The 24,392-nt window shown below is 36.1% G+C and overlaps 1 protein-coding gene across 4 annotated transcripts in view; it reads right to left on the reverse strand.

The window, feature by feature from the left end:
- AKAP9 (A-kinase anchoring protein 9) overlaps window positions 1–24,392 on the reverse strand; it is a 165,338-nt gene that overhangs the window by 112,889 nt on the left and 28,057 nt on the right. For 3 of the 4 annotated variants that reach the window (XM_090287253.1, XM_090287251.1, XM_090287250.1), the window contains exons 4-7: window positions 5,308–5,361; window positions 4,778–4,948; window positions 3,772–3,927; window positions 2,791–2,988 (exon numbers count right to left, since the gene is read on the reverse strand). In XM_090287253.1, coding sequence (XP_090143379.1) covers window positions 2,791–2,988; window positions 3,772–3,927; window positions 4,778–4,948; window positions 5,308–5,361 — 579 coding nt within the window. The remainder of the gene's footprint in view (window positions 1–2,790; window positions 2,989–3,771; window positions 3,928–4,777; window positions 4,949–5,307; window positions 5,362–24,392) is intronic. The other variant, XM_090287252.1, reaches the window with a different exon arrangement.

The following is a 24,392-nucleotide window of genomic DNA, read 5'->3' on the forward strand; positions in this document are numbered from 1 at the left end:
AACCTAAAAGTAAAAGGCCAGATTCTTTACTACATAAATTAATCAAGGCAATGAATGTTATCCTGTGCAGCAGCCTAAGCAAAATTCTATTACCTTTTGTCTTAGTATCGTATATCCCATCCAATGGCACTGTAAGTTATTATCAAGGACTGAGCCTTCTTACTTTAGTTTCTGCACTATCATATAATATTTAAATCAGTTTAAACTCTGAAATCTTAGAGTTTTCATCTATAAAATAAAGATATTATTTGCTATACCTCCCAGAATGTACTTAAAACTAAAATAATATATTATTAAAATTAAATATATTTTGTGTTATAAATAAATGTAATATATTTATATACTAGAAAACATCTATAAGGCATTTGGAACCTATAAGAAAGTAAAATCAGTTCATGGAGGTAAACTTCAGTCAAATTGTTGAGTAATTTGTCTTAAAAATGTGAACATCGTTATAAGTTTGTAACATTTCTATTTCCTGATTTTATATGGGGAAAAACCCGTAAAAAAACAGTATCATTAAATTAAAAATTGTCCATCACTTGCTATAACTGCAAACAAACAATAATTCTTCATTCTGCTATTAAATAATACAAATTTATGGTTCACTTTTCTTGGTACCATTTGTTTCAAAATACATGGCTTTCATAAACCATTTATTCTGTATTAAAAAAAAAAAAAAAAAAAAGACAGCTCTGTGGTTGAAGATACAATCCCTCTATTTCTGGACAGACCCGACAGAGTAGGGAATAATATACTTTTTCCTACCTGTGACCACTGCACCATGGGAAGTTCGGAGGATTAATACAATGTGAGTAAGCCTGGAATTATGATGCAGTTGTCCAGGGGACCAAGACAGTTTCAGCTATTACCCTAATGCTCTAGTCCCTCAGCTAGAACTACTCAGGAGGATTCACTCAAAAAAAAAAAAAAAAAGAGAGAGAGAGAAAATATATATATATGTGATAAAAAAAGAGAATGACAATAAAAAATATTCTTGCTAACATTCAAATAAACAAAGGTTATTCCCCCTACATAAATGATTTACTTGAATTTTAAATATTCTTAAATTATCTTGCCAACCAAGTATAAGATAATACAATAAAACCCTATTTCCAGACTCTTCTAACCTGGACTGTCTTTCTACTTTTGTCCCAGAAAGACTCAGTTTCGAAGAATGTTGTTTTCTAGTTACACTATTTTTTGCTCCCATACACTTTAAACATGTATTAGCCTGGGTCATTATGCATACTCTATGTTCTGTCTAAAATGTCCTCCCTACTCTATCAGTTCAGATTCATAATTTATTCACTTATTTACCAAATACGTACTGACTAGCTGCTATGTGCCACACATTATGCCAACTGCTGAGGAAACAAATGCAATAAAAAGAAATTGTTCCAACTTGTAGATCTACCTCATACATCACCTCCTTCCTAAAACCTACCCTGAATCGCTTTCTCTATGAAGCCAGACCTACTCAGAACTTTCAACACACTAAATTTTACCTACACTTATCTCTGTTTTGTGCTATCTTGTGTACATGGCCTACTTTTTAAATTACGTTGATTGTAAAGCATGTCTATTTCATAATTTCAATACCTTAAATATTATATTTTCTATTTTCCTAAGAGCATAGTCCCTGAAGTCAGACTATCTAGGTTTGATATCTGGTTCTACCAACTTACTACCTGTGTACTTGGACAAACTGCTTCATCTTGCTTTGCCTTGTCATCAGTAAAAGGGAGGTGATAATGGTATCTCTGCCTCAGGAGGCTGTTCTAATGATTCAGTGAGTTAATATGTGCAAAATGCTTTGAACACTGCCTGGTACCAAGTGAACAAAAACAGAGGCTAGCTAATAATTTTATTATTAACCAAACAATACTCCTGTCTTGGTAATTTTTCAACCTCTTGCTCAAGTTCCTCCTAAGTTTATTTAAAAAGTACTGTATTATATGTACAGTCTGTCCTCATTATTGACAAATTCTGTATTTGTGAATTCTCCTAGTGCTAAATTTATTTTTAACCCCCAAATCAATCCTCTCAGTCACTTTCAGAAGTGCACAAAGTGGCAAAATGAGCTACTAGACATCATATTTCCAGTTGACATCAAACAAGGCAACCACACTCTGCCTTCTTGTTTCTGCTCTCACATGGAGAGGATGGACGGAGAAGAGAATGAAGACAGTAGGGGGCAGTGTATTGTAGTGCAAGATCTTCTGACTAGGCCAGTTGGACAGTTTGAATTCCAACACTCGCAACTGTGAGTGGGGTGGGCACAAGCAACTTACTTAACACTTCTAAATCTAATTTTATCTTTAGAAAAATAAATAAAATATAATATACCAGGATGAGTTGATTTTCAGATTTAAGATTATAATCTATGTGAGGTGTGTGTGTGTGTGTGTGTGTGTCTCCCCAAGGGGCACTTATTTGCTAAATAAGTGTTCCAGGCAACTATATAAAATACAACTAGTTGTGAATAAAGATAATTGGCTTCAATTTTTTCTGATTAAAATCCGTAAAATTTCATTTCAGTATTAAAATATTTTCAAAATTTCATAACCATGGCTTAGAAAACTTAGTTTAACACGGGCTGATCACTTTGAAGGAACTCAGTAATGAGCATTATCTTAAAAACCACTATTGTGAGATTCTAATTACTTTTGAAATAAATTATTTTTCTCAATGATAACATTTTGTGATTTGCATACATAACAAAAATATAAACACTTTTGTACAAAACTTAAAAATTGAAAAGCTGCTACTTCTCTAAAATAAACATACCATTTCATATGCTTTAATTTTCTCTTGCAAAAAACTGATTTGCTTTTTGAAGTCTTCCCTCTTTTTCTGATAATCTTCTAATAGATGGTCTTGTGCTTCCAGCTGCTGCTGATGAGTGAGAATTTGTTGTTTGGCTTGTAGCAAATCTGCAGCTGTGCTACTATGAGTGCTGTTTCTCAGAGTTTCACTAGCCTGTAACTTGAAAACAGAAAGAAACCCCAAAGTATTACATTCAGAAGTGACTACACTAAGCAATACACAATTCTTGCAGGTGAGTGTGGGCACATCATCCAAACTGAATCAGTAAGAATATTTTTCCCATAATAAAGCTTAGAAAGTAGTCTAACGAAAGAGAGAAGACTGAGGCAGACAAGCAGAAAGACACGGGGCCTGACAGATAGTACACTTCCTGGATTCCTGGTGACTTTCTTGTTTCTGATCCCAATAAATTTCAAAGACCTAATTGTATTTCTGCCTTGAATTCTGTAAAATAAGCCCATATCCTTACATTAAATTCATCCCTTTTGCTTAAGCTATCTCAAATTATTTTCCATTACTTGCCATTAGACACCTTGACTAATACAATTAGATTCCTATGGTTCTAATTAAAGGTAAATGGAGTATGTGCAGTCTAGTTACCATTTTAGACTCTAACTAAAATAAAATCATACCAGAGTTCGCAAAGGTAGGATGTGACTACATGTTAATTTATGTAAAACTCCACCCAGTCAGACTCACAAAGTTTTGCAGGATTTCAAAATACAGATAAAGAGGAAGTACAGAGAAATAAAAGCAAGAAACCTCTCAAGAAATAGGAATTAAATTCTTGGTTAACATAACAACAGGTGTTCACTATTTTTCCAACATGATACATAATAAGCAAATGGATTTTAAAAAATTTAAATTTGTTTTGGAAAGTGTGAAAAAATTTTAACTGCTTACTAAAAATCTAATAAATTTTGTTCTATTAGTAATACTTACATGCTGAAATTGAATCTGTAAATTTTGACTTTGTTCTGTCAACTCTAAAAATTCTCTCATTGTCTCATCCTTTTCTCTTCTTGCTTGTTGTAAATTAGCAGTAAGCTGGGTTATGATGCCATCTCTTTGTTTAATGGCAGCTTCAAATTCTTGTAACTAAAAGACATCAGTGAAATTAAGTACTAGAATCTTTTTTAAACAAATTTATTACAGTTAACTGTTCTTCAAAAATATGATTTCAGAACTCAGTGGCGGAATTATTATAATTTGTAAGCAACCTTTTCCATATTCGAAGCTATTAGCTTGCAGGAATTAGTTTTACTTCCAAATCAACTTTTTAAAAAGTTATCTGAACGTAGGAACAAAGCATATTAGATCTAATTTATCCATGTATTTACTTTCAGAAGGACAGTGCCTTTATATTTAGGGATGCCTCCATCTGTTCCTAGGCAACATCATCATAGACACATTCAATCCTCACTCTTTTCTGGAAATAAGAAATGGAAATGCATTCTGTCATCCTCATTAATGTCCTATCATCTTGTTTGTATAACTGACTCAAAAACAACAGATGCCATTTGAACAACAAGAGGTTACTTAAAAGGACTCATTTGACATTTTTTATTAGTTTAAATCATCACATTTTGATGTGCTTTGTACAATAATTTTCTTTCAGACTGATTACAAAAATAATTACAGAAGTGATTTTGGCATACCTATCTCATAAAGTTAAATAAAAGAGTCCACGTTTTATTAGCCCTGTTAATAAAATCCTATTTTTAAGTGAGCATGTTTACAAAATATATATAGACAAACAACAATAGGCACTGGAAAATTGACAATTTTGAGTTTATATTTGGTAAAATACTTTAGATAAAAAAATTCACAGAAAGAAAAATAAAGGGATCATTAATTTAATAACCCCAAGTTTAAAGAATGTACATATACTATCATTTAAACTTCCTATTTTTGTTTTTGTGACAAAAACCATATAAGGTAAACATACTTGCTGCAGTCCTTCGGTCCCATAGGTGGCCCTCAATTCTTCCAGTTCTCTGTTTAGCTCCTCAATTTCATGCTGTTTCCCAACCAATTCATTTTCCAACATCTCTAGGTGGGTCTGACTGTACTGTGCTCCATGTTCAGAATAAGAATCATCAACGCCAAATTCTTCTTCCTAAATCAATCCAAGATTTTGAATAATTTAGGTACTAGAAACATTCCTCAGGAAAAGGAATTCATATATTCAAAGCAAAGTCCTCTTTAAAACATCACTCTCACCTGGGAGTTTACTGGTATGGCAATTTACTTGGTTGTCAATGTTACATATACCTCAAAAGCAAAAACAGATATCTGCAAATTTTGTTACAATTGAGTTTTATAACAAAAGGTGGATAGCTTTGTTTTGTTAAACATTAAAAGTATTTAGAATTTAACCACAGAAAGAAGTACATGCAGGAAAAAGCTTTGTTAGTAAGCCAGATGGTTTTAAATAGTATAAAACATTAGTATCATGAGTAGTTTTAAATACTGTACCCTTAATAAATTTGTAGGCTTTCCTGTTCTCACCATAAAACTGCAACCATTTACCTGTACAAAAACAATTTCCTGATATATTATGGTTTAAAATAGAATTTTACTTAAAGCTAACAATTATATTTCTGCTAACTGTATTCATGCCTCTTTTATACCTGGGGAAAAGGTCTCATTGGCGAAAACAGATATAGTGATTAAATTTAAGAACTTAAAAGACATTATGACCATTTCAAATGCCAATATTCCTCAAAAATTTGAGTCTTGCAATGCAAAAAACACTGAACTATACATGTTCTCTAAGTGACTTAAAGTTCTAACTAAGTGCAATTCTTATTTTGTCTTCATAAGGGTAACTATAAACTTCAAGTTACTGGGTCCTCTTCTACAAAACACAGCCTTAAAATCATTTAAATTTTTTTTTTTTATTAAGTCCTATTCATTTTAATGTAATACTGGTACAAATTCACTGAAGGTTGATAAGCAGGTCTAGAGATAGGAGCTGAAGAGGCGAGAAGCACTCTTTCAAGAACTTTCCCCTGGGGCTAGTTCTGTATAACCATGCCAATCCCAATGGAAGTGGAGATTTTCCATAACATATTACTGCCTGTATCTATCACAGACATCTTGTGGAAGGAAGAAGGATAACTGATATGTCTCCAGGGGTGACCTGGTGGGAGATTAATTTCAGATAAATTAATCTATTTAACAATCTCCTCTCCCTCCACCCCACAGTAAACAAATGAAATCTGTTCCATTCACATCTTAATCGTTCACACTTCTATGTGAGTAGTATCCAAGATAATGAAGTTTTTACTGCTGAGATGTGTAAGACAGAATATCCCAGAATTAGAATTAGATCCATATGGAACATAACACATTAAAAAATCAATATCCTAACTAAAATTTCTTTATCAGAATTTAGTTCTTTTGTTTTCTTCCTAAGGATAATCCCTGAAAAGCAAAGCTAAAGTAAAACAAAAAAGTTACCTTTATTGTAACACAATATTAAAACTTGTAAAAACTATCAGAAGATCACTAATACCAAGTCACTTGCAATAACTTTCAAATTAAATTCTTCTAAGTTTCAATTAGCTTTTCTTGATTCTGAAATGAAGCATTTTGATAAGCATCTACTACAATTTTACTTTAGAGTAACAATGTAACAAAATAGGTTTTATTAGTATCTTCAAATATATTAAGCAATGGATATTCCTTTAAGTGGTGATAAACACTATTACATAAGTTACTTACCTGTTTATAATAGTATCTAACACATTATGGAGCCAATATTAAGCTTAATTTTTTTCTAAGTTAATCAAATTTTACATTTGACTAAAGCATATGTGTTGGCTTAAGCTACTACATGACTGTTTGTAAAACTTAATATGTTATAATAAATACAAAAATGTTGTCAATATTAATAAATTTTAAAGATTCACTATCATGTACAAAGGTAATAGACGATTATTCACCAAAAGTAAACTAAAAAAAATAGAACTACTCAACAGAACATTAGGATCATTAATAGTTAGCAATAAATTATTTTTTAATGCAGATATTTTATTGATACCTAAAGGGTAGCGCATTTATCTCTTATTTTTACATTGGCCTACTAACACTATAGTTGGTAAACTATAATATGAAAGTAAATTAATAACCTGAAATACATAGATTAGATTAACACTCTTTCACTGAAAAAAGATAAACTTCTTTTAATGTCCTTTTTTTACTGTGGCATTTGTCAGTTATTCAACCTTTAGACTACTGTAATATATTATTTCTGAATTCACAGATTTACTCCATCTGTATAGGCAACTTGAAGATTTGGGAAAGTACAAATAGGTACGTTTTAAATATTACAATACTCTGTAGAGACACATGTCATCTCAAAAATATTGTGCTGCTATTCAGAAAGAGTCATTGGAAAGATCATTTTTATTTTAAAACTATAAAATGGTACGCATACAAAACTCTTCTTTCAATGAACATTAATTTAAAAACAAAAATAATTCAACTTTTAATTTATTTATGATTATTACTTTATCCTTATATTTAATTTGGTAATGTAAACATTCAAAAATATTAATAAATGTTTTGATAAAGAGTAAGAAAAATGTGATGGTTCATAAAAATCCATGAAAATTACAGGAGTTCAAGTTGTAGCTGATTCAGGGAATTGGAGCCAAGCAAAATTAAAGTTGAATAGCAACCATCACACTGTTTGCCTTAAATATATATGCAATTTAAATGGACAATTATACCTCAATAAAATTGAGGCAGCTATGGAGAAGAATAAAATGATAATTAAGTATTAAAAAAGAAAACCAAGTCAAAGTCAAAAAGGTAAGTTTACATTACTCAATGGCTATAGACAATGTCTCCAACTCCATAAATGTTATAAATCACACAAGTACCTTGGTTAGGAAGTATTAAATAAACATGAAATTCATACTGAAATTGTATACCCTACTATCATTTCATCTCTCTATACATAGCAAAACATATTTATCTACCTGTCTTATCTCTTATGTTGCCTGTAGCATTCCCACTTTCTGCTCAAAGGTTATCAAAAAATGTGGTATTCTGGATATGAAATGTCCCTTCATCGAAGATTAAACAGAACATATATAATTTAAATTAATTCACAAAAGGGTATCTTTTTATTTAGTCTGATTTCTCTAGCATATATAATTAGGAAATACATACACACACACACACACACACATATTTTTTAACTTGTGCTGAGACCTGAGTGATACAAAGGTGTAGGCCCTAGGAAGACAACCTGGGAAGAACATTACAAATAGAAAGATCAGCAAGAGCACAAGTACAGTGTGTTTGTAAAGGAGAAACGGAAACTGTGGCTGAAGAATGAGAAGTGTCCAAATCACATAGTCCTTTAAAGGCCATTTTAAGAAGTTTGTGTATCCTTATAATTGCACTGTGCTTTATACTCTGAGTGCTCTATGGTGCACAGTGCAGGCAAGAGGAGCAAGTTGAAGGCTATTTGGGAGTCCTGTTGAGAGCTGACGGTGGAGATTATGTCTAAATCGGAATAGAAAGACCAGAAGGAGTTGGCCAAAAGAAACGGGAGGGAGAGTGGAGTGTTTCAGGAATAAGAATGGCACATGGAAAATCCTGAGGTGGAAAGACAGTTACAGAAACCTAGAGAAGGTGCATAAGGAGCTGCCACGGAAGATAAAAGTCCAGATGACACAGATTCCAGAATATCACCATAAAAATGGCAAGTATAGTTATCAGCCAGGGTGGACTGACGATACTGACATCTTTGGAAGGACTGCCTTGCTGTTGACATAGGCATTTTCTGTATGTCAAAACTGCACCCTGCTCTGATTTTTCCAAGAGAATCTAGGAATTTGGATTTTGGTTTCCTTATTTTTAAATGCAGACAAGCTAGTTTTTTTTTTAAGTAAACATTATTTTAACCCAGTATGAGCTGAAGAAAAGATGTCTGTCAGCTGAATTTGGCTTCTGACTTCCAGTATGTGGTCCTGGAGGAGCATAACAGCCAGATGATGCTTTTGTGCCAATTTAAGTAAGGCCATCTTCTCTGTGTACTTCACAACCATTTGAAGGAAAACACCATATGTGCATATCCATGACAACTGCAATAAACATGGCACTACTAGAGTTGTACAATGCAGGGTTTGCACAAGTTAGCAGGCCTTTCTTTGGACAAGAATATAGAGTGGGAAGAATCAGTGACAGGAAAATAGGAAATAGACAAGGCTAGTGATTTGCTGGAGCCAACTTGCACTGGCTTATCAGAATTGATTGCACACACCTTTTCAAAACTCTACACTTACTAATGTCACACTGGAAGCTTAAAATCTATCACAGCGGAGTGTTCACACCAGGGAAATAGGCAATTGCTACAAATATAAGCCTTATTCTCCTAGATAGCTGGGTGTTAAACACTTATTAGGGTACCACTGGACAAGGTCATCATGGAGGCCTTGAACAATGTTTAAGGACCTGGATTTTAGACTGCAGGCAAGAGAGAGATGAGAAGCCTAACCAGAACTCCTCTACATTCCTGGCCTATTCATTTAAAAGTCCCTCCACTTCTCTTTTTTAAAGATAATTTCTGACTTATTTTTATTTTTAAAATTTGTGTGGTACTTTTACGTTACCATTTAGTCCCCTTATAGTCTCCTCTCCCCAGCAATCAGCACGCTATTGTCCATGTCCATGAGTCTTTTTTTCTTTTTTCCTCAATCCCTCCACCCCCTCACGTCCCCCATCCACGCTGTCATTCTGGTCTCCATCTATGAGTGTGTCCTCATTTTCCTTGTTAATTCAGTTTGTTCATTAGATTCCACATTATGAGTGTAATCCTATGGCATTTGTCTTTCTCTGACTGGCTTATTTCACTTAGCATAATGTTCTCCAGGTCCATCCATGCTGTTGCAAAGGGAAAAATTTTATTCTTTTTTTTACAGTCCAGTAGAATTCCATTGTGTAAATGTCCCATAGTTGCTGTATCCACTCATCTACTACTGATGGACAGACACTTGGGTTGCTGGCTGCTTCCAAATCTTGGTCACTTAAAATAACACTGCAATTGAACACAGCGTGGTTACATTCTCTCAAATCAGTGTTTTGGGTTTCTTCAGATATATTCCCAGAAGTGGGATCACAGGGTCAAAAGCAAATCCATGTTTAATTTTTTGAGGTATCTCCACACTGCTTCCCACAGTGTCTGCACAAATCTGCATTCCCACCAACAGTGCAGAAAGGTTCCCCTTTCTCTAAATCTCTCCAGCAGTTGTTTGTTCATTTATTGATTACAGCTATTCTGACAGGTGTGAGACGGTAGCTCACTGTGGTTTTAATTTGCATTTCTCTAGTGATTAGTGATGCTGAGCATCTTTTCATATTTCTATTGGCCCCCTTTATGTCCTCTTTGGAGAAGTATATATTCAGGTCCTTTGTCCATTTTTAAATTGCATTGTTATTCTGGTTGTTGAGTTTTCTAAGTTTTTTATAAATTTTGGATATTAACCCCTTATCAGATGTATTAGCAAATACGTTTTCCCATTCTATGGGTTGTCTTTTTACTTTTTTGATGATTTCCTTTGCTGTGCAAAAACTTTTTAGTTTAATGTACAGTAGTCCTTCACTATATCGCGGTTCACTTATCGTGGACTCACTGTATCGCGGGATTTTTAAAAATATTATATTTAATTATTTATCACAGATTTTTCGCTATATTGTCGGATTTTACAGTACTGTATATGTATGTTGTTAAAGTTACATAGGTTTAAGAGTGTAGAACAAATGTAAGGTTCCTACTTCGTGGGGGTGGGGGGGTCTGGAACATAATACCCGCGACAACCCAGGGAATACTGCAGTCCCATTTGTTTATTTCTTCTTTTGTTTCCTTTGCCTGGGGAGATATATCAGATTAAAAAATTGCTACAAGCAATGTCTGAGATTTTACTGCTTCTGTTTTCTTCTAGGATTTTTAAGGTTTTGAGTCTAATATTTAAGTCTTTTATCCATTTTGAATTTATTCTTGTGTGTGGTGTAAAAAGGTGGTCTAGTTTCATTTTTCTGCACATATCTGTTCAATATCCCAACACCACTTATTGAATAAACTATCTTTAGCCCATTGTATGTGCTTGCTTCCTCTGTCAAATATTAATTGACTATAAAGGTGTGGATTTATTTATGGGCTCTCTAATCTGTTCCATTGATCTGTGTGTCTGTTTTTATGCTAATACAATGCTGTTTTGTTTACTATGACCTTATAGCAGTGTTTGATATTAGGCAGCGTGATTCCTCCAACTTTGTTCTTCTTCCTCAGGATTGCTGTTGCTATGTGGGGCCTTTTGTGGTTCCATATAAATTTTTGAAATATTTGTTATAGTTCTGTGAAATATGTCATTGGAATCTTGATAGAAATTGTGTCGAATCTATAGATTGCTTTGGGTAGTATTGACATTTTAATGATATTAATTCTTCCTATCCACAAACACAGTATGTGCTTCCACTTATTTTTATTTTCTTCAATTTCTTTCTTCACTGTCTTATAATTTTCCGAGTACAGGTCTTTTACATCCTTGGTTAGGTTTATTCCTAGGTTGTTTTTTTTTTTTTGAAGCAACTGGAAGTGGGATTGTTTTCTTGATTTCCCGTTAGTTCATTATTGGTATATAAAAATGCAACTGGTTTCTGGATGTTAATTTTGTATCCTGCTACTTTGTTGAATTTTCTTATCAATTCCAGTATTTTCTTGGTGGAATCTTTGGGGTTCTCTATGTACAGAATCATGTCATCTGTGAAGAAGGGCAGTTTTACTACTTCCTTTCCAATCTGGATGCCTTTTATTTCTTCTTGTCTGACTGCTGTGGCTAGAACTACTGCTACTATGTTGAATAAAGGAGGTGAAAGCAGACATTCCTGTCTTGTTCCAGATCTTAAGGGGAACACTTGTGGTTTTTGCCCATCGAGTATGATGCTGGTAGTGGGTTTGTCATATATGGCCTTTAGTAGGTTTAGGTACCTTCCCTCTACCCCTACTTTGCTGAGTTTTTATCATAAATGGTGCAGGATTTTATCAAATGCTTTTTCTGCATCTACTGATATGATCATGTGGTTTTTATCCTTCATTTTGCTTATGTGGTGAATCACATTTATGGATTTGCCAATGTTGTACCAACCTTGCATTCCTGGAACATAACCCACCTCATCATGGTGTCTGACCTTTTTGATGCACTGCTGTATTCAGTTTGCTGATATTTTGTTGAGGATTTTGGCATCTATGTTCTTCAGATATATTGGCCTATAATTTTCTTTGTAGTGTTTTATCTGGTTTTGGAACTAGGATAAAGCTGGCCTTGTAAAATGACTTTAAGAGCTTTCTCTGATTCTTCCCGATTTAGTTTTAGAAGATTGTATGTTTCTAGGAATTTATCCATTTTGTCTAGGTTGTCCAATTTGTCGGCATATAGTTTTTCGTAATATTTTCTTACAATCCTTTGTATTTCTTTGGTGTCAGTTGTTATTTCTCTTCTTTCTTTTCTGATTTATCTGGATCCTTTCTCTTTTTTTCTTGATGAGTCTGATTAAAGATTTGTCAATCTTATCTTTTCCAAAAACCAGCTCTTGGATTCATTGATGTTTTGTATTGTTTTTTAGACTCTATTTTGTTTATTTCTGTTCTGATCTTTATTATTTCCTTCCTTCTACTTACTGGGCTTTAGTATTTGTTTTCTGAGATAGGCCTGTAATGTTATGAGTTTTCCCTCTTAGGTTTGCTTTCCCAGTGTCCCACAGATTTTTAATTGTTGTGTCTTCATTTTCATTGTTTCAAGGTATCTTTTGATTTCTTCCTTGGTCTCACTGTTGACCTGTGCATTGTTTAATAATGTTATTTAGCTTCCACGTCTTTGCCTGTTTTTCAGTGTTCTTCTTGTGATTGATTGCTAGTTTCACAGCATTGTGGTCAGAGAAGATGATTGATATGATTTCAATCTTCTTAAATTTATTGAGACTTCTTTTGTGTTCTATCATGTGTTCTATCTTAGAAAACATTCCATGTGCTGCTTTGGAATGAATGCTCTTAAGATATCAATTAAATCCATTTGATCTAGTGTGTCATTTAAGGCCACTGTCTCCTTGTTGATTTTCTACTGGAAGATCTATCCATTGACGTCCATGTTGTGTTAAAGTCCCCAACTATGACTGTATTTCTATCGATCTCTCCCTTTATGTGCATCAAGATTTGCTTTACATATTTAGGTGCTCCTATGTTGGGTGCGTAAATGTTTACTAGGGTTCTATCATCTTGTTGGATTGTTCCATTTATCATTGTGTAGTGTTCCTCTTGGTCTCTTACAATAGCCTTGGTTTTACAGTCTTTTTTGTTGGGTATAGTACTGCTACCCTAGCTTTTTTTTCTTTTCCATTTTTACAAATTATCCATCCCTTTACTTTTAGTCTGTGTGCATATTTCAATCTGAGATGGGTCTCTTGGAGGCAGCATATATATGGGTCTTGCTTTCTTTGTTTTTTAATTGAGTTTTTCTTTTTAATAATTGAGTAAAAACTATCTTTTTTATTTTTATTTTTTTATATTTTATTTTTTTATTTTTCAATTACACTTGTCCCATTTTTCCCCCATTGCTCCCCCCACCCAGCCCATCCCTTCTCCCACAATCATATCCCTCCCCATTGTCCATGTCCATGAGTCATTCATACACATTCCTTGACTAGACCCTTCCCTTACTTATCCCCCTTCTCTCCCTGCCCCCTCCCCCCTACTGACTACTATTCTAGTCTTTGCCTATTTAGTTCGTTTGTTTGTGTTGCTCTTTAGTTTCCTGTATTAGGTGATATCATATGGTATTTTGCTTTCTTTGCCTGGCTTATTTCACTAAGCATAATTCTCTCTAGTTCCATCCATGTTGTCGCAAATGGCAGGGGTTCCTTCTTTCTCTCTGCTACATATTATTCCATTGTGTAAATGTACCACTGTTTTTTGATCCACTCATCTACAGATGGGCACTTAGGCTGTTTCCAGCACTTAGTTATTGTAAACAGGGCTGCTATGAACATAGGGGTGCATAGGTTTTTTTGAATTAGGGTTTTAGGATTTTTCGGGTATAATCCTAGCAGTGGAATCACTGGTTCAAAAGGCAGTTCCATTTTTAGTTTTTTGAGGTAATTCCATACTGTTCTCCATAGTGGCTGCACCAGTCTGCATTCCCACCAACAGTGCAGTAGGGTTCCCGTTTCTCCACATCCTCACCAGCATTTGTTGTTTGTTGATTTGTTGATGATGGCCATTCTGACAGGTGTAAAGTGGTATCTCATTGTGGTTTTTACTTGCATCTCTGTGATGGCTAATGATGTTGAGCATTTTTTCATGTGCCTATAGACTTTCTGTATGTCCTCTTGGAGAGGTGTTTGTTCAGGTCCTTTGCCCATTTTTTAATTGGGTTGTTTGTTTTCTTGATGTTGAGTCGTATCAGCTCTTTATATATTTTGGAAATCAGTTCCCTGTCTGTGATATCATTGGCAAATATGTTTTCCCATATGGCTGGTTTCCTTTTCATCTTGCTGATGTTTTCTTTTGCTGAGCAGAAACTTTTTAGTTTGATGTAGTCCCATTTGTTTATTTTTTCCTTTATTTCTCTTGCCTTAGGAGATGTATCCGTGAAGATATTGCTATGTGGGATATCTGAAATTTTCCTGCCTATGTTTTCCTCTAGGACTTTTATGGTGTCACGGCTTACATTTAAGTCTTTAATCCATCTTGAGTTTATTCTCGTGTGTGGTGTAAGTTGGTGGTCTAGTTTCATTTTTTTGCACGTCCCAGTCCAGTTCTCCCAGCACCATTTGTTAAAGAGGCTCTTCTCACTCCATTTTATGTTCCTTCCACCTTTATCAAAGATTAGTTGACCATAGAGGCCTGGGTTTATTTCTGGGCTCTCTATTCTGTTCCACTGCTCTATATGTCTGTTCTTATGCCAGTACCAGACTGTTTTGATCACAGTGGCTTTGTAGTATTGTTTGATGTCTGGTATCGTGATTCCTCCTGCTGTGTTCTTCTGTTTCAAGATTGCTTTTGCTATTCAGGGTCTTTTTTGGTTCCATATGAATTTTTGGAGGATTTGTTCTAGGTCAGTGAAATACGTCATTGGTATTTTAATAGGGATTGCGTTGAATCTGTAAATTGCTTTGGGTAGTATGGCCATTTTGATGATGTTGATTCTTCCCATCCAAGAACATGGTATTTGCTTCCATTTATTTGTATCTTCCTTAATTTCTTTCTTCAATGTTATGTAATTTTCAGAGTACAGGTTTTTATCTCTTTGGTTAAGTTTACTCCTAGGTACTTTATTTTTCTTGCTGCTATAGTAAATGGTATTTTCTTTTTTGCCTCTGTCTCTGATATTTTATTCTTGGTGTACAGAAATGCATTAGATTTCTGTAATTTGTTTTGTACCCTGCTATTTTGCCAAATTCACTTATTATATCGAGTAGTCTTTTAGTGGAGTTTATAGGGTTTTCTAGGTATACTATCATGTCATCTGCAAATAATGATAGTTTTACTTCTTCTTTCCCAATTTGGATGCCTTTTATTTCTTTGTCTTGTCTGATTGCTGTGGCTAGGACTTCCAACACTATGTTGAATAGAAGAGGGGAGAGTGGACAGCCTTGTCTAGTTCCTGACCTCAGGGGGAATGCTTTCAGTTTTTGTCCATTGAGTATGATGTTGGCTTCAGGCTTCTCATATATAGCCTTAATTATGTTAAGGTATGCTCCCTCTATTCCCATTTTGTTGAGTGTTTTCATCATAAATGTGTGTTGTATTTTATCAAACGCTTTTTCTGCATCTATTGATATGATCATGTGATTTTTGCCTTTCATTTTGTTTAGGTGATGTATTATATTTATTGATTTGCGAATATTAAACCATCCTTGCATCCCTGGGATGAATCCCACTTGATCATGGTGTATGATCTTTTTGATGTATTGCTGGATCCTGTTTGCCAAAATTTTATTGAGGATTTTAGCCTCTATGTTCATCAGTGATATTGGCCTGTAGTTTTCTTTCTTTGCTGTGTCTTGACCTGGTTTTGGGATTAGGGTAATACTGGCTTCATAGAAAGAGTTTGGGATTTTTCCCTCTTCTTGGATTTTTTGGAATAGTTTGAGGAGGGTAGGAGTTAGTTCTTCCCTAAATGTTTTGTAAAATTCACCTGTGAAGCCATCCGGTCCAGGGCTTTTGTGTGCAGAGAGATTTTTGATTACTGTTTCAATTTCCTTCATTATTGGTCTGTTGAGACTTTCTACTTCTTCTTGGTTCAGTTTTGGAAGGTTATATGTTTCTAGAAATCTGTCCATTTCTACTAGGTTGTCAAATTTCTTGCCATATAGTTGTTTGTAGTAATTTCTTATAATTGTTTGTATTTCTGAGGTATCAGTCGTGATTTCTCCTCTTTCATTTCTGATTTTGTTTATTTGGGTCTTCTCTCTTTTTTTCTTGATGAGCCTGGCTAGAGGCTTGTCGATTTCATTTTTTCAAAGAACCAGCTCCTAGTTTTGTTGATTTTTTGGATTGTTTGTTTAGTTCCTATGTCGTTTAATTCTGCTTTGATCTTGATGATTTCCTTTCTTCTTTTTGCCCTAGGCTTTGTTTGTTGTTGTTGTTCTAGTTCTTGTAGCTTTAGGATTAGATTTTTTATTTGAGATTCTTCTAGTCTTTTCAGATATGCCTGTATTGCTATGAACTTCCCTCTTAGGACTGCTTTTGCTGTGTCCCATAGATTTTGGGCTGTTGTGTGTTCATTGTCATTAGTTTCTAGAAATTTCTTGATTTCCTCTTTAGGTCATTGTTAACCCATTCATTATTTAATAGCGTGTTATTCATTCTCCATGAGTTTGGGTGTCTTTGATTTTTTTCCCTGAGGTTGATTTTTAGTTTCAAGGCATTGTGGTCTGAAAAGATGCTTGATATGATTTCAATTTCCTTGAATTTGTTGAGGCTTGTTTTGTGTCCTATTATGTGGTCTATCTTTGAAAATGTCCCATGTGCCTTTGAAAAGAATGTATATTTTGCTTCTTTGGGGTGAAAAGTTCTATATATATATCAGTTAAGTCCATGTGGTTTAGTGTGTTGTTTAATGCCTGTATATCTTTGGTGATTCTTTGCTTTGATGATCTGTCTATTGTTGATAATGGAGTGTTGAAGTCCCCTACTATGAGTGTGTTGTTGTTAATATCCTTCTTGTGGTCTTCTAGTATTTGCTTTATGTATTTGGGTGCTCCTATGTTGGGTGCATATATGTTTATCAGTGTTATATCTTCTTGATGGATTGTTCCTTTATGTATTATGAAATGTCCTTCTTTGTCTCTTTTTATTGCCCTTGCTTTGAAATCCGTTTTGTCTGATATGAGGACGGCTACCCCAGCTTTTTTTTCAGGTCCATTTGCTTGGAATATTTTTTTATATCCCTTTACTTTCAGTCTATGTAAATCTTTTGTTTTGAGGTGTGTTTCTTGTAGACAGCAAATATGTGGGTCCTATTTTCTTATCCATTCCGTTACCCTATGTCTTTTAATTGGAGCATTTAATCCATTTACATTTAAGGTTATTATTGACATGTATTTATTCATTTCCCTTTGTATCTCTGTTCCTCTACTCTTTTTTTGTTTTTTCTCTTCCTTTTTCTTAGAATATTCCCTTTAGCATCTCTTGCAATGCTGGTTTGGTGGAGATGTATTCTTTTAGTCTTCCTTTGTCTGAGAAACTCCTTATTTCACCTTCTATTTTGAATGAGAGCCTTGCTGGGTAGAGTATTCTTGGTTGTAGGTCTTTGTTTTTCATTGCTTGAAATATTTTTGACCATTCCCTTCTGGCTTATAATGTTTCTGTTGAGAAATTGGTCAATAGCCTTACTGGAGCTCCCTTGTAAGTTATTTGCTGTTTTTCTCTTGCTGCTTTTAGGATTCTCTCTTTGTCTTGGAATGTTGCCATTTTAACTATGATGTGTCTTGGAGTGGGTTTTGGGGGGTTCCTCTTTGTTGGAACTCTCAGTGCTTCTTGGACTTGCATAACTTTTTCTCTCATCGGGTTCGGAAAATTTCTGTCACTATTTCTCCTATCAGTTTTTCAATTCCATGCTCCTTTTCTTCTCCCTCTCTTATTCCGATGATCCTGATTATTCCTTCTCATGCTATCCTGTAATTCCCTTACATCTTATTCATATTTTTTCAATCTTTTTTCATTTTGCTGTATCGTTTGAGAATTATTTCCTACATTATCCTCTAACTCACTAATCCGATCCTCTGCTTCATTTAGTCTGCTTTTGACTGATTCTACTGTGTTTTTCAGTTCAGAGATTGCATTCTTCATTTCTTCCTGGTTCTTGTTGATAGTTTCTATGTCTTTTTTTATGCTGGTGTAGTTCTCTGCAAGTTCCCTGTAATTTTCTTGGAGCTGTTGGTAACTTCCTTGGAGGTTGTCATAGTTGTTTTTGAGGTTTCGAGCATATTGAGCTTCTTCACCACCATAGTTTTGAATTTCGTGTCTGACATTTGGGCTTTGTCTATTCCATCTACCTCTCTTTCTGGGGATTCCTCTTTTCTTTTCATTGAGAGGTTGTTTCTGCGTCTTACCATGTTGGATTCTTCTTGTTTTTGTTTTTTGGATTTGTCTGCTTTGCCTTCCCACCTTTGTGGTATGAGATTCTTTATGGTAGATCTGGGGGTTTTAGTGGTGCAGTCTCTTTGATCTCCTGAGCCTGATGTTCTTGGGGTATCTTTTATATCGTTTGTTTATGCTGTCTGGTTATATTTCAGATGCTTTTTGTTAGGATCTTCCTTCTGGCTCGTTGATTGAGAGTCACTCTATCCACTTTATCTTGAATTCTTTTGTGGAGATGTCAGTTCAGCCTTTGTGTGTTGTCTTGTTTTTCTGTATCCACAGCTGGTCTAATGAGGTGGGTCAGAGGTTCCTGTTCCTTGCAGCAGTGGCCCCCGCACTGCGCCTTCCTTCGGTGTCTGTTGGAGCTAGCCAAGGTGTCTTTGCAGGCACACCTGTGAGCGGGTAAGGTGGCCCGAGAGCCCGCCTCAGGCCTGTCGCGTAGCGCTCGGGAGTTTCCCAAGGTGGCCAGGGAGTTAGCCTCAGGTCTGCCGCACTGTGGTCCAGGAGTTGGTCTCTCGCCTGCCAGTGCTGGGCCCCAGACACTTGTGTACAGTGGAAGTGAGCGATTGGTGCCTATTGATGTCGGCGAGGTATTTTTGCACTCACGCGCCCCTGCTCGCCCAAGGCAGCCGGGGAGCTAGCCTCCGCACAGCGCTCCGAGTGAGTGTCTGTCAGTCGCTGCTGCCTGCTGTTCTGGCGCCACAGCCGCCCACTGTTCCCGCCTGGGCAGGTACGAGCCGAGCTCGATCGAATGCTCTGCGTTCCGGCCTGGCACTGGGGCCTGGCTCCCACTGGAGCTGGCCAGGGGCGACTGCGCACAGTCTTCTGTGTATCCAGAGGTCCCTCCCTGCGGCTGTCTGGGCACTGATCTTATGTCTGTTAGGGTGTGTCCGAGGGGCCCCTGGACTCTCGGTCCTGCGCACCTGGGCCAGTGAATGATGGCACTTCCCTATGCGCGCCCGCAACCCAAGGGGAGGGTTGGGGAATGAGTGCGCGCACCTCTGCGCCTGCGCTCCTCGAGAATGTACTTTCACCCCGAACTTTCCCCCACTCTCCGTAGTTCACAAGAGAAAATATAAAGAAAGAAATTCCGGTTTCACTTGCTCAGCAGCACGCTGTCTCCTGTCTTTCAGCGCCTATGCCGCCTGGTCGAGTCCTGTCTCTGCCAGCCGGCAGAGATCCGCTTGGGTCTTGCTTTCTTATCCATACAGCTACCCTATGTCTTTTGGTTGGAGCATTTAAGCCATTTACATGTAAGGTGATTATTAATAGATACGTATGTAGTGCAACTTTATTGTTTAACTGGTTTCTTCTGTTATATTTTTCTTTCTCTTTTTCTTCTTCTTCTTAAGGCAAGCCTTTTAACAATTGTTGCACTGTTGGTTTGATGTTAACAACTTCTTTAGCCTTTTTCTTGTCTGTGAAGCTCATTTCTCCTTCGACTTTACATGATAGCCTTGCAGGTAAAGTAGCCTTAGCTGTAGGTTCTTGCTTTTCATCAACTTGATTATTTCACACCACTCCCTTCTGGCCTGAAATGTTTCCTTTGAGTAATCAGATGCCAGTCTAAATGGTGCTCCCTTATAGGCAACTACCTGCTTTTACCTTGGGGCTTTAGGATTCTCTCCTTGTCTTTAAGCTTTGTCATTTTAATTATGATGTGTTTCAGTGTAAGTCTCTTTGGGTCCAACTTATTTAGGACTCTTTGAGCTTCCTGGACTTGTGTGTCTTTTTCCTTCACCAGCTTTAAGAAAGTTTTCAGTCATTATTTCTTCAAATAGAGTCTCAATCCTTTATTTTCTCTCTTCTCCATCTGATATTCACATGATGTGGATGTTGTTCTGCTTCATGATGTCCAAAATGTTTCTTAAGCTCTCTTCATTTTTTAAAATTCTTATCTCTTTTTGCTACTCTGCCTGGGTGTTTTTTCTAACTTTTCTAATTTATCTTCTATATGGTTTCTATGTCTTTTTTCATGCTTTTTTGTATCCTTATAATCATTACCCTGATAAACTGCTTACCTCCATTTCATCTAGTTCTTCTGGAGAATTCTCTCATTCTTTCATTTGGGGCCTATTTTTTGTCTTCCCATTTTGGCTGCTTCTTTGTATTTTATACCTTAGCAGTTAAACAGTCCCTAAACTGATCAGTTGTTAAACTAATCAAACTGTAGTCAGCAGCTTGGCTTAAGCTCCACAGGGAGGGATAGAGTAACTCCTGTGGGCAGGGCTCTTGTTTCCCCTCAGGCCATATATGGCAAACTCACATCCAACATCATCAATGGGCAAAAACTAAAACAGGAAAAAGACAGCGATATCCCCTTTCACCATTCTTATTCAACATGGCTCTGGAAGTTCTAGCCAGAGCAATCAGACAGGAGGAACAAATAAAAGGAATCCAAACTGGACAGGAAGAAGTCGTCGTCGTCGTCGGCAGCCGTCCATCTCGAGAGACGATGGTGTAGCCTCCCAAGAATCTATCTGCACCGCCGAGAATGGCTGTGCAGTCCGACTCGGGAGTGACATGGTATCTGTCTCCTCCCGTGTTGAATCGACATCTTGTGATGACTCTGAAGCTACAGAGCCTGGGCAGGGTAATATGGAGGGTCTGCTGTTGCCCATGCAGCAGACCCCCCCTCTCTTCGCAGCTGAAGGGTCCAAGGGAAAGACGGAGTCGATACAGCTTGGCTTCAGGTGCGCCGCAGGAGTTGCCGGTGTTGACTACAACGTCAAACCGCCTTAGGGACTCCGGCTCCGGATTTTCTGTCGGGGTTTACTCCCTTAGCCTTTCCCCTGAAGAGGTATGCCGCAAGGCAGCGGAGGTTTTTTGGAGTCAGAGTTTTCCTTCTCTGATGTACCCTGACTGGAAGATCGAACCAGCGACACTTAGCTCGCAGGCCGACGCTCAATCCACTGAGCTAAACCAGCCAGGGCACAGGAAGAAGTAAAACTGTCATTATTCACAGATGACATGATACTGTATTTAGAAAACACTCAAGATGTTACCACAAAACTATACTAGAACTAATAAATGTATTTGGAAAAGTAGCAGGATGCAAAATTAATATTCAGAAGCTGGAGATATTGTTTAATCCTCACCCGAGGATATATTTATTGATTTTAGAGAGAGAAAAAGAGAAAGAGACATGAAGAGAAACACAGATGTGAGAGAGAAGCACTGACTGGATGCCTCCTGCACACTCTCTGACCAGGGATTGAATCCACAATTTTTGGTGTACAGGTGATGCTCCAAGCAACTGAGCCACCCAGCCAGGGCACTAGTGGCATTTTAAAAAACCAATAATGAACTATTAGAAAGAGAAATTGAAGAAACAATCCCATTTACTATTAAATCCAAAAAATTTAGGGTACTTAGGAATAAATTTAACCAAGGTGGCAAAAGGCCTATACGTAGGCCTGTTATAGGATACTAAAGAAAGAAATGAGGAAGATACTGTCTTCATGGATAGGAAGAATTAACATAATTAAAATGTCCATACTACCCAAAGCAATCTATAGATCAGCACAATTCCTATTAAAATACCAATGACATATCTAGAACAAATATTCTACTAATTAGTGTGGAACCACAAAAGACCTGGAATAGCTACAGCAACCTTGAGAAATAAGAATAAAGTTGGAGGCATCACAATACCTGATATCAAACTATACTACAAGGCCACAGTAATCAAAACAGTATGTTACTGGCATAAGAACAGACATACAGATCAATGGAACAGAACGGGGTCCACAAATAAAACCACATTTTCATGGTCAATTAATACTTGACAAAGATGGCAAAAACACTAAATAGAGTCAAGACATTCTCTTCAATAAATGGTGTTGGGAAAATTGGACAGATACATGGGGGAAAAAAAGAAACTAGACCACCAACTTATACCATACACAAAAATAAACTCAAAATGGATTAAAGACTTAAATGTAAGTTGCAGAACCATAAAAATCCTAGAAGAAAAATAAAAATCTCAGACATTCCTCAGAGCAATATTTTTGTCATACCAATATTTTTGCTGATATATCTCCTCAGGCAAGAGAAATAAAAGGGAAAATAAACAAATAAGACTATATCAAATTAAAAAGCTTTTGCTTTTTAAAAGAAACTATCAACGAACTGAAAAGGCAACCCACTTAATGGAAGAACATATTGACCAATGATACATTTGATAAGGGGTTAATTTCCAAATTATATACAGCACAATGCCTAGAAAACAAATTCTATCAAAAAAAATGGGCAAAGCCTCTGAAGAGACACTTCTCCAAAGAGGACAGACATATAGCCAATAGATATATGAAAAAATGCTTAACATCACTAATCAGCAGAGTCAAATTAAAACCACAATGAGATACCACCTCACACCTGCCAGAATGACTACCATCAATAAATCAAAAAACAGTAAATGCTGGTGAAGATGCAGAAAAGGGGGATTTTAGTGCACTGTTGGTGGGAATGCAGACTGGTGCTGCCGCTGTGGAAAAAAAGTATGGAGTTTCCTCCAAAAATTAAAAATAGAACTTCTTTTGACCCAGCGATCCCACTGCTGAGAATATATTCTAAGAATCCCAAAATACCAATGCAAAAAAATATATACACCTCTATGTTCACAGCAGCATTATTTACAATAGCCAAGATCTGGAAACAGCCTAAGTGCCAATCAGTACATGAGTGGATAAAAATGCTGTGGTGCATTTACACAATGGAATACTACTGGACTATAAAAAAGAAGGAAATCTTACCTTTTGTCACAGCATAGATATCCCTAGAGATTATTATGCTAAGTGATATAAGCCAGTCAGAGAAAGGCAAATACCATATGATCTCACTTATATATGGAATCTAATGAACAAAACAAATGACCAACATAACAGAAATAGAGGTATGGTTGGCATGGTTACATGGAACAGACTAACAGCTGTCAAGGTGTGGGGGTTTGGGTGGGGGTGAGTGAAAAAGGCAAAGGAATTAAACAAAAAATATATATATACACATACATAAAACACAGACACAGATAACAGGATGTTAATGGCCAGAGGGAAAGGTGGGTGGGAGGAGGTAAAAAGAGGGCAAAGGGGGGATAAATGAAGATGGAAAGAGACTTTACTTTGGGTAATAGGTGCACAAAGCAGTACGCAGGTGATGTTTTGTTGAGCTGTCCACTTGAAACCTGTATAATTTTGTTAACCAATGCCACCCCAATAAACTCAATAAATAAATAAATAAATAAATAAATAAATACGTACTATTTGTAAAAGTAAGTTTTGAAACACATCATATTTAGTAGGTATCACAGTTAAACAGTTTTAATACATTTTTCTGGACCTCCTAATTCCCATCAGTTTTCTAATTTAAAAAATCTGGTAAACTATGTTTAATTGTAACAAGAATTTCATTACTTTGCATTTTCATAATGACAACTGTAAAGTCACAATCTTTTAATGTCTTTAGCTTTTAAATCAATATTAACCGAATTAAATGTTCTCTCTTTTTCTAAAGTGAAAATATGGCTATGTAAATTTTTACCAAATTTCATAGGCATGCCTGAGATAGTCTGACCTATAGACACACGGCTTATAAAAAATTCATTTTGGGCCCTGACTGGTGTGGCTCAGTGCATTGTGCATCATACTGCAAACCAAAGCATCACCAGTTTGATTCCTGGTCAGGGCACATGCCTGGGTTGTTGGCCAGATCCCCAGTTGGGGTCATGGAAAATGCAACTAACCGACTGACAGCTGTTTCTTTCACATATCAAAGTTTCCCTCTCTTTCTTCCTACCTTCCCCCCTATAAAAATAAATAAATAAAATATTTAAAATAAAAAATTTTTAATTCACTTTGGTGTAAAGAAAAAAATGCACTTTGTGGAATTCTGGGGTGCCCCAATAACA

The sequence above is a fragment of the Furipterus horrens genome, unplaced genomic scaffold, assembly GCF_987537825.1.
Source record: "Furipterus horrens unplaced genomic scaffold, mFurHor1.1.pri manual_scaffold_9, whole genome shotgun sequence".
In the NCBI taxonomy this organism is placed as follows: domain Eukaryota; kingdom Metazoa; phylum Chordata; class Mammalia; order Chiroptera; family Furipteridae; genus Furipterus; species Furipterus horrens.